The following is a 15186-nucleotide window of genomic DNA, read 5'->3' on the forward strand; positions in this document are numbered from 1 at the left end:
CAGGTTTACTCACACTCCAGATGATTTGATACAATTTCGTGTGATTTTACTTAGCGAACTTATCCGAATAGCAGGATGGTGGAAAGTGAGACGAGGGAAACATGCCTGAAATACATAAAGGCTCTCAAATGTAAGTTGCAAACGTCCATGATTCCAGATCTTGTTTATTTACGTGCATGTACTCTCCTCACTTCCTTTAAATGGAGCATGTTTGCAATATATGTTTTGATATAAATTTTAATGTATATGTATATATCTACATTTTACATAATATGTTTTGAGTATATTTACCTTTTTATATAATATGCATATGTCATACAAAGCTCAAATTATAATTAATGGTTATTGCATCTGAATTAATGATTAACAATCAGATTGAGGGATTAAGAGTCGTTCCTTTTTTTCTTCTTTTAGCAAAAGGCGCAGTGGTTCCCGAGTTTGTCACAGGTCTTACCGTATTACAAGAGGAAGCTGCAGCAAGAGGGTTAGATGACGATATTCTCACGAAGCTCATAGATGTTATTGTACATATAGATTTAGGTTGGTATCTCGTCAATAATACATATTAACGTTGTAGTATTTCATCAATTTGAAAGACTACATGATCTTTATGTACAAGTTCGTAAATTAACTGAGCTCCAAATTTATGTATCAGGTGCCGTCAAACGGGTATCGCTAATCAAATGTCTGATTCCAAGGCATAAACTGTCCGAGGAAATAGTGAAGTCTGTGATCACCTGGTGTCTATCTTCGTTGAATAATCTACCGTTTACCGTTTGTGTGATTGTTATACAATGGATCATAGGTAATTTAATTCTTATACCAAGACCTTATATTGATTATAAAAATATATTGAAACTATTGTTAATGTTTAGGTGTATGGGATTACGAATTAGTAGATAGAAAAGTAATCAACATATATTATGACGTCTTCTTCTATACTATGCTCAAGAAACAGAAACTGGTAATATATATATCCTTTTTTACATGAATATTTAAGAAGAGAAATGTTAAAATGTGACTTGATTTTCTCAGCATTATATGTTATTAAGAAATTTTTTAATTATTTTGGAAACAATAAAAGTTTGTCTTTTAATATGTATTTTAATGTGTATGTATCAAAATGTAATGATTGAAATACATTGCTTAAATTAAGCTTTAAGTCAGTTTAATAGAGTATTCTGTATTATGTATAAACGTGAATTTCAGGAACGTTATATAGCACGTCTTATCTACGTGCTGACAAAACCGGAAGATGTTTCTCGCAGAGATGTCTCGAGATTATTGGCGCTTCAAAAAAATTATTCCAAACCTCCAACACATATTATTGCATTACTTTCGTAAGTATAATTGCAAATTTGCTTTATTAGTAAAGAAACTGTTCTTTTTAATAATTAATTATTGAACACGTGTTTGTAGCTTATTTAAGTCGTATAAACCAGAATTGGTTCCCGAGAAAATACAATCGGTGAATATAGAAAGTGTGTGGAAACCTATACCCGAATTCATACGATTAGCATTGGAAGATGCCAGAGATCGTGCGGAAATTCAACAATCACGTCACACTCGAGCTTATTTTGATTGGAACGTGATGCAGGTACAAAGAAATATGCAGATGTATCGTAATATGTATGATAGTATGAGTTTAAGATAGACTATAAAAATTGTCATGCGTATAGAACACGAGAGCTCAAAAAAAGAAAAAGATGCTTCTACCATCGGTTGGTTATTTTCACATTGGTTCAAGTATTTTTAAAGATAAATATGCAAAGTCAATTTTTGATATAAGCAGGTGAGTATAATATACCTGAAATAACATATGTCACATATTAATATTAATATATAATATTAATACATATTAACATAATATGTGTTACATGTACCAGTATAGAAGAGTTAGGAAAGTATCATCAGACTGTTCAATTGCCTTGTAATGCCGTTTCACTTTTGGCAAATATGGTTGGTTACCATCTTCTTACATATGCAGATTTTCAATACCAAAGTAGATTTTCGTATAATCTTTATAATACGCTTACAAGAGGTATGTATCTATATTTTGATTATTTTACTGTTACTAAAAAAAAACTAATATAAGCTTTATGTACTGTTATGGTATATTATAGTCAGTATGTTAATGTTTTAGCATTTATACTGGAAAATGGAAAGTTTTCTGAGGAAGAAATGGATAAATTTTTAACTATGACAGTCGAATTTTCTCGATACATGCAAGAAGGGATACTTATAGTTAAACTGTTTTTTGATGAATATTTATATTACAATTCAGGAGAGCATCTGCCAAAGTTACTCGATTTGCTGCCATGGATGACTTCTATATCAGTAACTGGTAACTACGAAGATATTCTAGCCTTTAAAGTGTTGAAACTTTCAAATGTTGAAATGTTAAATTAAAATATTATATTTTCAGAGTTACGAGAAAACATTCTGATACATGTGCAAAACATATTTTATGAGTCAAGTTTAAATGTAAAATGTGAAATAATTAGATCTCTGCAGAAACTAATGACAAACTTGGTAAGGATTGGATATTATTTTGACAGAAGTATGCAAAACTAGTTTTACGGAATACATTTACGTTTATAGTTTATTTTCTTTACATATATATTATTGTTACATTAATGTGACAATTTATTACAGTTTGTAAGACAAGGTCTTGAAGAACAAGGTCAATATGCATCGTCCTTTTTGCGACAAGGTCCATTGGAAGATTTAGCAGAAATTGTGCCTGTGCTTACAACGATATCAGAAAATCTGATTGTTTGTGGATTAAACATACACAATTACAATATTATATTGTTATCAGAAATTTTGGCATTTTATGAAGAGGTATATACAAAAATCAAATTACAAATAATGTAGCTGAAATGTTTAATTGATTGATTTTTTATTATTTATTTGTTTTGTTTCAAAGATCTGTACATTAGAAAGCCGTAGTTATGTATCATCTTGGACATTGCCGCCACCAGCAGTCATCAATGGAGCATTTATTACGAAGAGTTGTGCTATTTTATCGAGAGTTTGTAGATTATTACTAAGGTATTGATTTTATTTAATATTTTATTGACTTTCAAGTTAATTTTATTCTATATTATTGATACTTGGATTACAGATATCGCCAAATGAGTTCACATTTATGCCAGATTATGTCATCGGACGTGTATCAAGAAAAAGTTCGCATTATATCTATTTATGCAAATGATATTCATAAAGCATTATGGTATGATGAGGTATGTACGAAGAAGAAATAATAAATGCTAAACTCGTACAGATATGTATAAATAAATAAAACTCAAAGAATTGTTTAAACAGCCTTTTAGTGACCGAAAGAATGGTAACCTTCTGAAAAGTCTTTCAAAAAAAGTGATTGATGATTTAGGAGACTGTGATCTAGACACCTTATTGAATATTAGCAATCATTATGCTATATTATCCTACAGATGCACAATGAATAAACAGGGCCTAAATATAGGTACAAAAGAGGTAAGTGCCAAAATATCTATTATACATTTTTTATTTCAAATTTAAACGATTTGTAATTTATTGTGAGCTAATATGTCACAGGAAATTTTAAACTACGATTTTTCAATTTATTAAAAAAATTTTTTACTAAAAAAATTACATATATTACTATTTAATTTTTAAAACAAATATTTGGATTTGACTTTTTCATGCGTACATTTACTCTTAACGTCTTTTAGAGATGTCTTTCATTTCTTTTTTAGGATGCTAAGATCTTGGCTTTGCACTACTATCCTGCAGTAAACGAATTTCTCGCTGCGTTTCATGAAGATGTACTTGAAACTTAGGAGAAAAAGAACGGATCATATTTTTTATAATATGCATCAAGCATCAACAGCAAATTAACTAGCGGAGCAAATAAATGTAAAGATAATTAAAGAGTCAGTTATTAAGGTTTTATATATTTCTAAAAATGTCAATTCGTTGCAAAGTATCGATTAAATCTGTTGTCAAAGTGTTAGCATACTGTCAACACTTGTTAGGATAGTTATATTTATTAATATGCATTATTACGAGAGAAATGATAATGTACATTATTACTTGAATCAATTGTGGATATACTTAGTTTATAATATTTTAATAGAAACTATTTATGAAATATCTTTTAATAATTCTTTTAAATATTTGACTAATAAATAATCACATATAAAAAAACATTTACAAATGCTTTATATTATTAATATGTTATAACATTCAATAGCCGTAACACAATTTAAATTAGTTACTATTTTTTGCTTGATGAAAATGCACTATAATATTTTTATCAAACTAATATTTTGGTTTTACTTAATATCGTATCAGTTCACAAAAGTTCGATAAATACGTACTTTTCCCATTATGTGTAACGACCTAATTACGGTCGTTTTTATTCCCAATATATGGCAACATATTGAGAGTGGGGTCCGAATTATTAATGACAATAGAGAGATCATCTTACTCTCTATTGCTGTCTCATTCAGCATTTAGTGACGTTCAGCATTAACGGTCCAGCAGTGCACTACATAAGATATATATCCAGAGTCTATTGTAATACATAAAAAGGTAATATATGACTGAACGTAAAAATTTTATAAAAAGAATTGAAATAAATAAACATAAATTGTATTAATTGCATATCACACATATAAAATACTGAAGCATTGATTATGTACAAGTATAAAGAAAATAAAAAATATAATTTAAAAAAGAAAGCGTTTTTTATAAATATCACAATAAAATTTTTAATTTTTTAAAACTAAGATTCGAGAGGAATTTCACTTTTTTTAAAATTCATAAATATTACATATGGATAAGGCCACATACGCCGATATGCTATTTTATTAGATATTAATATAAAAATTAAATGCAAACAAAAGGAAACGTTTCTACACTAATCACGGAAATTAAATATATGATAGAATTTATTTTTGTCATTACACTCTTCGACAATGTCTTATCGTTCAACTTCTTTATTCGCTTAAACTTTAATTCCTATGATTAATAACGCAAATAGCATTTATTTCCAATAATGTAAACAAAATGTGTCCTAGTTTGTGTCACATACTCTTTAGTGGATCTAGTCTTACATTTTCTAATTGAATACACTAAGGGCAGTGACTTTAGCTTAAATCGTAAAAAATTTGCTCAGTGTAAAAACAATATATACATTATGAAAATTATGAAACTCTGCTTTAACTAATTTTAACGAATATATAATGTCATATGGCACGAACAGATTAATCATTTAATAAAATATCGGCCATACCTTCCTTATCGTATTCTCTTGTACTTAATGTGTGATAAGATATTTATATGATATTCACATAATTAATTTTTCCTATTAACGAATTACGCAAGTCTTTAATAATCTTTCTATATATTTTTACCAATATATTGCTTTTCTTCAGCTAAGTGCAAACGAAAGGTTAAACTTTGTGTACATGTGAATAATCGCGAAGCATAAGAAAGACAACGCATTTTATATTATACCCTCAGTGTAACGTTTTGCACAATATCCGATATACATCTTTATAATAAAAACTGAGTTCTAAAAATACGATTAATTAGATTTGCAAAGTCGTGTGTAAAAATATTTCTTTTCATGAAAATATTTTATGAATGGGCAAAATAAACATCGTCGTAGGCTGTTCAGGTGACACTTTAGATTTTTCAGGAAATTAATATTTATGAAAATGACATGATTCAAATGCGCTTATCATAATATCATATAAGGATACTGTAAATGACAAATAAATACTTATGATGTGTATGTATTAATGCGTATGTAGAGATGACTAATACAAAAAAAAACAGTAACTAACGCTATAACAGGTCCTATCGCATTATTTATGTCTTTGTTGCAGATTCTAGAATATGCAATTCCAGTCATTATATATGTATATATAAGTCAAAAATAAATATCTCATTGAACACAATACATTCGTTTCGTATGTTTAAACTTGCGATTTTAAGAAGTACCTTTCACAAAACACTAACACAATGAACTTCTATAATTTCTCTAAAGAATATAGTTTGTCACAGTTCTAAATTAATGTCACGATTTCTTTCATTTTCTTACATTTACGCAAATAAAATAAACACTATTGTAATACGTGAATCTTAATTCATGAATACTGCAAACCAGACGACATCTTTTGATGTAATAGACATTTTAAAACCAAATTTAACCATTACATCGTTTACACCCACAAAAACAGCCCGTATTCGCCCAAACAATGCAAAATGATCTTATCTGTTTGTTAACGTAAAATTTTGATACTTAATGATATGTGTTCTAAAAATAGAAAAATACACAAAAATTTATCATAATACGTATAACAAAATCTTGAAACGAAAGGAGTTCATACAAGTTTTTGGTTAATTATATAAAAATGACATGTTTTTTTATTAAGATTTAATTTTTCTTACTCATCGTATTCTTATGCTATCGTCAATATAATTTTTTACGTAGGTTTACTATAGTTTAAGATATTTTAACAAATGTGCAGGCGTATATTTACATGTGCTTATAATATTTAAACGATTCCTACCAATATCTCGTATAGAAAATTTTGTAGATATAAAGATACAAAACAAAATTTGAACATTTAAAAGACATACTAAGAGATATTAAAGTAGGAATATAATAATAATAAACTATGAGATACATAAATATCTTCTTGAGTAATAGAAGTTATTTGAGCGAGAACGAGCTGTTGGCAGTACGGAATTATATTGATTGGTATGCATTTTGCAGAATACAGAATCTAAATCATAAAATAAATGATTTTTTGATCAGTGGAATACATTCTATAAAATATTGATTGGAAAACTAAAATATTTTTGGCCATATTCCAATCGATTGTAAACACTGTGGAAGTTAGTACATAAAGTCGTGTGTTTCATCCTGATTACCTTGTCTTAAATTTTGAATATCTATCTTTGGCACAATATGTTAATTAAGCGAAAACTATAATTAAACATGAAATAAATGGAAACATAAATGTACAGGCCATAATTCACATGCACATATGCATAATACGTATGCATGTATGCATAAACAATGTGCACTTCTTTTTAAACCTGTACTCATCACTTGTCCAAAGAAGCATATATATGAATTTTGCCTAATGATAAATAAACTCCAAAAAAATTAATGAATTTTATAATTAAAAACGTGTTCTACGCACATTTAAATATACATACATACATACACACATACAGTGTACGTATATATGTATATAGATGGCGAAGATACATCCATATGTAAAGTTTTATATATTTATACGTATATAAATACAAATATAAATATATATTTATATTTACATTTGTAAATATAATATATATATATATATATATTTAATAAATACCATATATATATTCATATTTACATGTGTAATACACCATGTGTGTATTACACATTACATATATATCTATATTTATATTTATAACGTGATATTGCTAACAAAAGTAACTATTTAGGATATCATTTTTAAGATGATGATCAGTTCAGTTGATGTGTACTTGATAATTATGCCCCTGTGTATATCCGTACACGTAAGTGCATATGTGTATCTATTTTTATCCCTAACACTCACACATTTGTCCATGCACTATATAGAAACGACTTTACGCTTCACTTCACTTTTAGCAATAACACTTTTGTACATCGAGCAGTATGTATCTATTATATCGAAAGAACGAGATATAGACAACAGTTTCACATTTAACAGTAGAGCGATAAAATAAAACAGATCAGTCCCAACTGCCCTCACTTCCTACTTCGTCAAGTGCGTCTTCTGCATCAGAGATCATACTTTCATACGAGATATCTGGCTCATCATCTAGGAACTCATCCAGTTTTCTTTTGTTCGAGTTTAACTTGCGTTTCTTCGCTGACAACGCAAGCTCGTCCTCTACTGATCGCTCCTTCCGGAACTCGTAGACTAGTGGATAAATATGTTCAATTGCCGCTTGGACTGAAGCAACGTTAGGTGCTGTAACATAACACAGAAATATATATTATAAAGTGGCTTTATGTCAGTTAATTTACTCATCAAATATAAACATTGGAATATAATTTGATATTTATGATTTAAACATGTAAATTTAATATTTAACTTTTCATGATATATTCAGTTTTTTTTATTCAATTAAAACTTTTAAGCAGTATTGCATTGTAAAACAAAAAAAAAGATCAAATGTAAAAATATTGATCAGTGCAAAAGTATTGATTTATTTCGATACAATCTAGTTTAATTTCTTGTATATTTCTGATATAATTTTACATGGTCAGGAATATAAAGAGATTAAAACTCTTGATAATAAAAATAATATATCAAAAGTTAACAAGCCTCTGTACAGTAACAAAACATATAAATACCGACCTGTTACAGTAACACTTCCTGTAGAAAATATCTTCAGAGTAGCTTTTGGTTCTTTTAACTTATATGTAACACCAGGGTGTAATTCCGGTTCATAACTGTATATCACATGAAAATATTTATATAACTATCGTGCATTCATGTATTTCTATTGTATAATTATTAACTAATGCATTGATAATAATTTGAATAATTTAGATTCTTTATTCATTGATTGATTGAGAATATCGGTAAAATAATTTAATAATTCTTTAAACAAATTGAAACAATACTCATAGTATGCTATAATTTTATTATTAATTGTCCATTCTTTTATACTTACTCAGCATTTTGTTTGTGATGTATCGAAAATGATGTTATCTTGATGGCAAATGGCATACAACAAGTGCCTAATACATTGACCACCCTATAATTATTAAATCTCACTTCAAATCCAAGTTTTTGAAGGCAACGAGCAAATCTGCGTGCCGCGATTTTTGCTTGAATCTCACTGGTTGCGCCAGTGCAAGTTACTTTACCAGATGACCAGATGGATGCTGTAGTATATGGTCTCCTTAATTTCATCGTTATCATCTAAAAGTATCACAAACAGAAATCAATATATACGCTTTACATATACACTTTAAGATATACTTTAATATGTACTTTAAATATAGCCTTTTTATTCTGAATATATTGTGTTTATAAACAGAATATATTAAATAATAAATTAAAAATATATATTTAATGATTATAAAAAATCAAGATGCTCTCTTTTTATGTACTATCATACAATTAAAAGTTTTTATTTACAAACTAAAATTTTTAAGTGTTACAGACCAATAAACTTAGACTCAACAAAATAAATTTTCTAATTACAGTTCAAAATTAACCATATTTTAAACTTGAAAAAAATTATTGCTCCAACAATTTATTTTTCACGATTTTTTATTTTTCACATTTTTTTTCACAATTTTTTTTTTTTTTTCAATACCTTCGATTAGAAGATGAATGAGAAATCCTTTACACGTAATAATCAGTATCAAGAGTATTTTATTACAACTGCTGTAATCTAATATGTATAAAGTGCTGAGTCAAGAAAAAAGATGTTTCAAGTTACAATTGTAGATTGTAACCAAGAACTACAAGTCTCCAGTAATCATAATAGTTTTTGAAAAAGATATTGTGACGATATTATCTTTTTAATTAGAAACCAATTTTTTCTTAATGTAATGAAATATATAACTCAAAATAAAGATAAACTCTGTATAAATTAGAGGACCCATTTAAAATCCATTGACTATTTGAACCATATTTTTCAAAATTTAATTTTTCTTCTTAGATATTAGCTTGTAATTATATAATAATAATAATAATCATTTCTTAATATACTGGATAATTCATTGCTAGAGCAGTTACTTATCAAGCAAAAGATACTGATTCAATTCTCAAAATTTCACATATATAATACTAGAATTTTGAAGAGAAAAATATTTCACTATGGTAGAAACAAACTACTCGAAACGTGAATTTAATCCCAAGATGATTGCGACAAGTCGTAATACTGCCTTGCCCTCTTGTGAGAAACCTTAATAAAACAATAAATAATAAATAATTCAAACAATAAATAAATTTGAAAACAAGTCTAGTCCTCTATAGTGGAAATTAAGCAAGAGGCTTACAACACATTCTGATAAAAATTGCAAATGTAATGAAACTAGTGAGAAAGTCAAGATTTATATAGGGCTAGCGCTTTCATCTTGGAAGTTTTGATTCATCGAAGAACTACGACGCAACGAAAGAAGAGAGAATAATCATTTCTTGTAGAGAGTGCAAATATATAAAAATTATCAGCACATACCCCATTTTCTCTTCTGTATTCAACATTAGATCCCTTGAGCGCTATTTCTCGCAGGTTCAAATGACATCTTACGCTAAAGCTGCAAACTACATTGTTAATAACGATATCGAGCTCGGGAGGCTCTTCGTGGGCCTCTTCCTGAGGTTCTTCCTGGATCGCCTCGTGACGCTCTTCGGCATGACCCACGTAAGATTGAAGTTGACCATCAAACAATCTATTGTCCTTATTTTCTGTACAGGAGTTTGCATTTTCCAAATTATTAACGTCCTTTACACGATTCAGCGATTTATTTGTTAACGGTTTCATGCCATTCTCCTGAATAGCAGTTGCCATAATCTCCTGGTCCTGCAACATACAATAAAATCAACCTTTAAAATTTTGATATTCTTTATATTTGTTTAAATTGTCAGATTTCAACATTTAAAATACATTTTAATGTAATGCCTCAGTTATCATTTAATATATTTAAAAAAAGAAAAATGTTTTTACCATTGACATAAAATGTAATAAAATGCATGTGTGGTGGTGTATACAGTGATGTAACTTTACATTTTTTTTAACTGATTAAAAATCCAACATATTTGCAATTAACATATAGAAAATTTTGAATATTAAAAAGTTATACTTTGTAACTCTAATTTTAATCTCTTGGATACAAATATCTTCATTACTAGGTATCTTTAAATTTTCGGTTATTATCATCAAAGTGTACGTCCTGCTTCTATCTGTTAAAAATTAAGTAACAAATTTATGCTGATTTATGAAACATCTATTTTTAATATCGCACAGTTCGTGAAACATTCGATTACTTCAAAATTCATATAGTTCACATAAAAACTGAAATATTTCTTACACAGAACATTCTGTAGTGTGATTACACATAAATTACATTGAGAGAAAATGCATAATTGTAGGAGAGAAGTGGCTATCCTTAGCCGTTTCTAACGACTTTTAACTGTAAGCACTCTTATCACAAAATAGATTTCTATTTTCTAAATGTGGGAAATAAAATTCAAATGATGCTCAGAGAAGAAATGATACAGTAATAAAGCCAACATTAAACGATAGTTTGCCAACGAAGATAAATGCCAAAGATAATGATCTAATTTATAAAAAAAAACTTTTATCAAGGTGTACGCAAACCGTAGTAAATTATATCCCGGGTTAAAATGGACTGTTTGACATTAATAGTCACGGAAATAACGTTCATTTACGATCCCCTTCGTGCGGAGAAACTCGACTAGCGAGTAACGGCAAGCGGTGTGAACGGTCGGTTCAAATCGGCCGAATTATCGTACCCCTCGAGATACCGGTCGGCATTCGGTGGTCGGTCTCGACAGGTCGACGAGTCAGGCGTGTGCGATCGTACATCCGACCGGTCCTCGACGGGACAGGATCGCGCGAGGGAGAAGACCGAGCGGATGCTGGGGACGTATACGATGCTCGCCGCTCGCGCTACATCCGCACGTGGGGGGAAGGGCCGTCCGCGCGGCGTCACAAGACGGGCATCCTCGACGTCGAGGCGCCGACGACAGGGACGGACGAGGGTCGCGGTTGAAAAGCAACGGGGAATCGACGAGCGGCACCGGGGACGAGAGGTTTACGACCGCTTCGCGGCGCGGCATCCGAGGAGAACGTTCCGCGAGCGGAGAGACACTCGCCGAGTATTCGCCCGCCGGTACGGGGGACGGTAATCCCGAGAACGCCGGCAACTTACGAGGTACTCTACGCCAGGCGACGGCGAGATCCGTCGCGCGCAGATCAAGGGTAACGTCTTTGTTGACAAGTACCAGCGGAACGCAAAGTTGGCTCAATAACAACCATTGCCATTGTTCTCAGCCATATTCGCTAGACTGGCGACTACTGGCGCGACCCAAGCGGCCAACTGACGACCGTCGACCGCGGGGCCACTTGCGATGCAAAGATAGCTAACATGAGGGTGAAATCTCGAAAGGTGATGCGATACGAGAGGTCTGTTCTTTTTCGAACAACTTCCTGGAGGTAGAGCTCTGGGACCGTATTCTCGAGCCTGCCCTAATGATTTTCGTATGCGACTTTCTATTTGAAAGAATAGGGCCCCCAGGGGCCCTATTCTTGAATCGTTTTCATGAAACTCGCATGCGAAATTCAATGCTTTTCAAATAGAAAGTCGCATACGAAAATCATTAGGGCAGGCTCGAGAATACGGTCCCTGTTCGCTTTGGACGTTTTCGTTTAACCGTTGATACACCGATGGTTATCCCAAAAACATGGCGGAACATCGGAAACGAGTAGATCAAAAGTGCCGACAGAGAGTGAACATATACTGGCATTGTGCTTTCAGCGCGAAAATGCCCAAAGCGAACGCAGCAGCCTATAGGTTTGTTCTTAATTACTCAACTTCTTGCACCAGTGTATACACTAGTGGCACCGGTACGTTCTTAATTGCGGTGCAACATAACCTAAGGGCCGGTATCACAGTCTCCGATTAACGTGATTCTCCGATTAAACTCACTCTGCATCTCTTTCTAACTATCCCCCTAGAAAGAGACGAAGAGTGAGTTTAATCGGAGAATCACGTTAATCGGAGAGACGGAGACTGTGAGACCGGCCCTAAATCTGTTGTTTATTGCAGTGAAATTCAGTGCTGCATTTCACTGTATTCGACCAAGCTCCGATTAATTTAATCGTTGAATAGTCCACTGGAAATGACCAATCGCATTTGCTCATTTTAAGCAGATTGACAAATGCGATTGGCCATTTCCAATGGATTTAATCAACGATGAAGTTAATCGGAGTTTGATCGAAGTGATCCAGCAGTTCCACAAACGTCGATTAACTTTTAATCTTAGGTTAACTCACTTTAATTTTAAGAATTAGAAAAAGATAGAAAGTAAGTTAAACCGAGATTAAAGTTAATCTACAATAGTAGAAATGGGTAGGCCGAGTTCCACAAATGTCGGTTAATTTTTAACTTTACAAAAAGTGAGTGAATTAACCTAAGATTAAAAGTTAGCCTGCGTAGAATTGAAGAAACGAATGAAAGATAAAATTCGTAATAATTTCAATATTTATATTCGTAATATTTTTATTTGCATGTTGGTAAAATAAATATATTAAAAACATTAAAATAAAAGAATAACACAATCCCCAAAATTTGATAAAGAATCAAACAGCAATTTATTTGATAAACAGCGCATAAAAAAATAAATATATAAAAAATAAATTATAAAAGTTAAATATGGAAAATATTAAAATTCTACTCACCAATTGAAAATTTTCATTGGCGTGGTTCATAGTATTATAATTCGTGTAATTGTAACTCGTGATGTTATAATTCCCACATAGCACGTTACTCCAAGCATCATTCTTATGCTCATTACAGTTCTCTTTGAGTTTGCGCTTATAATTTACTTTGTCGTCGTACACATTTTTTATGGAATCATTTTTGTAATTAATTTCGTTGTACATGTTATGGTTTATTTTGTTTTTCGAATCGTTATTCGTTTTGTTGTCGCGCGTATTAGACTGCATGTCAGTTCCGTTTAAAAACTGTAAAATTCCGTTCGGGTCCCAGAAGTCCATCGGGTCCATCGGCTCCATTTTTACCGTCGTTTCACTTTGCTATACAAAGCACACTCAATTACAACGTATGTACTAGTCGAAGTTTCCAATACGACTGATGCGTTTAACGACGACTTCGAGCACTTTTATAAAATTAGCCCCGTAGTAGAGTTCTATGGGAAAAGAACCCCGTGATCGGTATTGACGGCTGCTGATTGGCTCCGTCATTTTCTCTATACATTTTAAGTGTGTTCCATAGATGTAGTATAGATAGCGTTTTCGACTGGAGTGAATTTCCTCACTTTTATTGGGCGCGTTCAGCAGACACAACTGTTGAGGTCGTCTTATTAACACTCTGCGTTGATTGGTTGGTTCTAAAAGTAAGAGCCAATCACCTTCGACTACTACTCAGCGGCTTGGTCTGCTGAATGCGACCATTTTTACCTCGTTTCAAGATACATATATGTACATACATACTCCCTGGTCAAAAGCAGTCTTAAGATTCCATCGCATTGTTTTAATGAAATGACTGTGTTACGTCTTTAAGACGTAATTTAAAACGTAATTTAAGACGGTCTAAATAAGAATGGACTATAAATACCGGCCGATAGGTGTTACGTATGTATTATGTATTATGAAATTAGAAACATTCGAAAACTTAAATGAAAGAGAGAGAGAGAGAGAGAGAGAGAGAGAGAGAGAGAGAGAAACAAGTGACTGGTATTATATTAAAATAAAAAATTGTATAATTCTGATAATTTTTTGATCTGTAATAACAATAATAAGTAAACCTTTTGTCTAATTAAATAGTAATTTTTATATGCCGCCTTATGGGTTTTTTTAAATGTTTTGTGTAATAAATGTATCAAAATAATTACAATGTCAACATTTATTGAGCGGTAATTGAACGTAAAAATTGGAAAATTTTTTATTGAAAAAGACTTATGAAGACTTATAAAGACTGATGTTAGTTTTTTTATTCTATGCGTGAAGATTGCATAAACTTAACAAGAAACAAAATTTTGGTAAGATGTATATTATATGTTTCTTGAGCTGATTGATGATATTTTATATTAAAAATTATTATCATGCCACCTGTCGTGGGCAGGCAGGTAGACCAGTTTGAACAGAAAAGTCTCTTACCGTTTTGCTATTACTGCAATAAATAATGAAAAATTAATTAATAAAAAGCCGCGTGCGTCCGCGGAATTCGGCGAAAAGAGACAGTCGCATATGACGCACAATGGTAAAAGACTTTTCTATATTCGGTTTAATGCGCTCGACTACCTGCCTACGAGAGCACGCTAATTATATGAAGTTACTTTGTGTAAACCTTTACCTTTGTGTCTTTGCAACCTTTTATGATTTTAAAACTACCTGAATCCTAAATTGAGAAAAATGGGC

At 31.3% G+C, this 15186-nt stretch overlaps 2 protein-coding genes across 2 annotated transcripts; one reads left to right on the forward strand and one right to left on the reverse strand.

Moving 5' to 3' along the window:
- Positions 1 to 6: 6 nt before the first annotated feature.
- LOC112461200 (centromere protein I-like) lies at positions 7 to 4145 on the forward strand. The gene is made up of 15 exons (XM_025026352.1): positions 7 to 130; positions 415 to 540; positions 656 to 805; positions 876 to 964; positions 1210 to 1340; positions 1420 to 1597; positions 1680 to 1792; positions 1887 to 2041; positions 2144 to 2344; positions 2426 to 2532; positions 2656 to 2844; positions 2930 to 3054; positions 3128 to 3245; positions 3328 to 3498; positions 3741 to 4145. The coding sequence occupies exons 1-15, from the start codon at positions 76 to 78 to the stop codon at positions 3822 to 3824; spliced, it is 1992 nt and encodes a 663-aa protein (XP_024882120.1). The 5' UTR covers positions 7 to 75; the 3' UTR covers positions 3825 to 4145.
- A 774-nt stretch (positions 4146 to 4919) lies between these two features.
- LOC112461199 (TATA box-binding protein-like protein 1) lies at positions 4920 to 12124 on the reverse strand. Its single transcript, XM_025026351.1, has 5 exons — positions 11957 to 12124; positions 10240 to 10584; positions 8722 to 8972; positions 8403 to 8497; positions 4920 to 8012 (listed from the first exon to the last, which is right to left on the reverse strand). Exons 2-5 carry the CDS (start codon positions 10570 to 10572, stop codon positions 7771 to 7773), a joined length of 921 nt encoding a protein of 306 aa, XP_024882119.1. The 5' UTR covers positions 10573 to 10584; positions 11957 to 12124; the 3' UTR covers positions 4920 to 7770.
- Positions 12125 to 15186: the final 3062 nt, after the last annotated feature.

The sequence above is a fragment of the Temnothorax curvispinosus genome, unplaced genomic scaffold (assembly GCF_003070985.1).
Source record: "Temnothorax curvispinosus isolate PA1 unplaced genomic scaffold, ASM307098v1 QBEX01011149.1, whole genome shotgun sequence".
Classification (NCBI taxonomy): Eukaryota; Metazoa; Arthropoda; class Insecta; order Hymenoptera; family Formicidae; genus Temnothorax; species Temnothorax curvispinosus.

Bases quoted from the DNA above. Each gene is read 5' to 3' on its own strand.
- LOC112461199 (XM_025026351.1), bottom strand. From the start codon at position 10,572: ATGGCAACTGCTATTCAGGAGAATGGCATGAAACCGTTAACAAATAAA. The intron at 8,973-10,239 runs GTATGTGCTGAT...TGATACTTTTAG, and splicing joins AATACAGAAGAGAAAATGGG to ATGATAACGATGAAATTAAG. The intron at 8,013-8,402 runs GTCGGTATTTAT...GTTATGTTACAG, and splicing joins AGGAAGTGTTACTGTAACAG to CACCTAACGTTGCTTCAGTC.
- LOC112461200 (XM_025026352.1), top strand. From the start codon at position 76: ATGGTGGAAAGTGAGACGAGGGAAACATGCCTGAAATACATAAAGGCT. The intron at 131-414 runs GTAAGTTGCAAA...TTCTTCTTTTAG, and splicing joins ATACATAAAGGCTCTCAAAT to CAAAAGGCGCAGTGGTTCCC. The intron at 3,055-3,127 runs GTATTGATTTTA...CTTGGATTACAG, and splicing joins GTTTGTAGATTATTACTAAG to ATATCGCCAAATGAGTTCAC.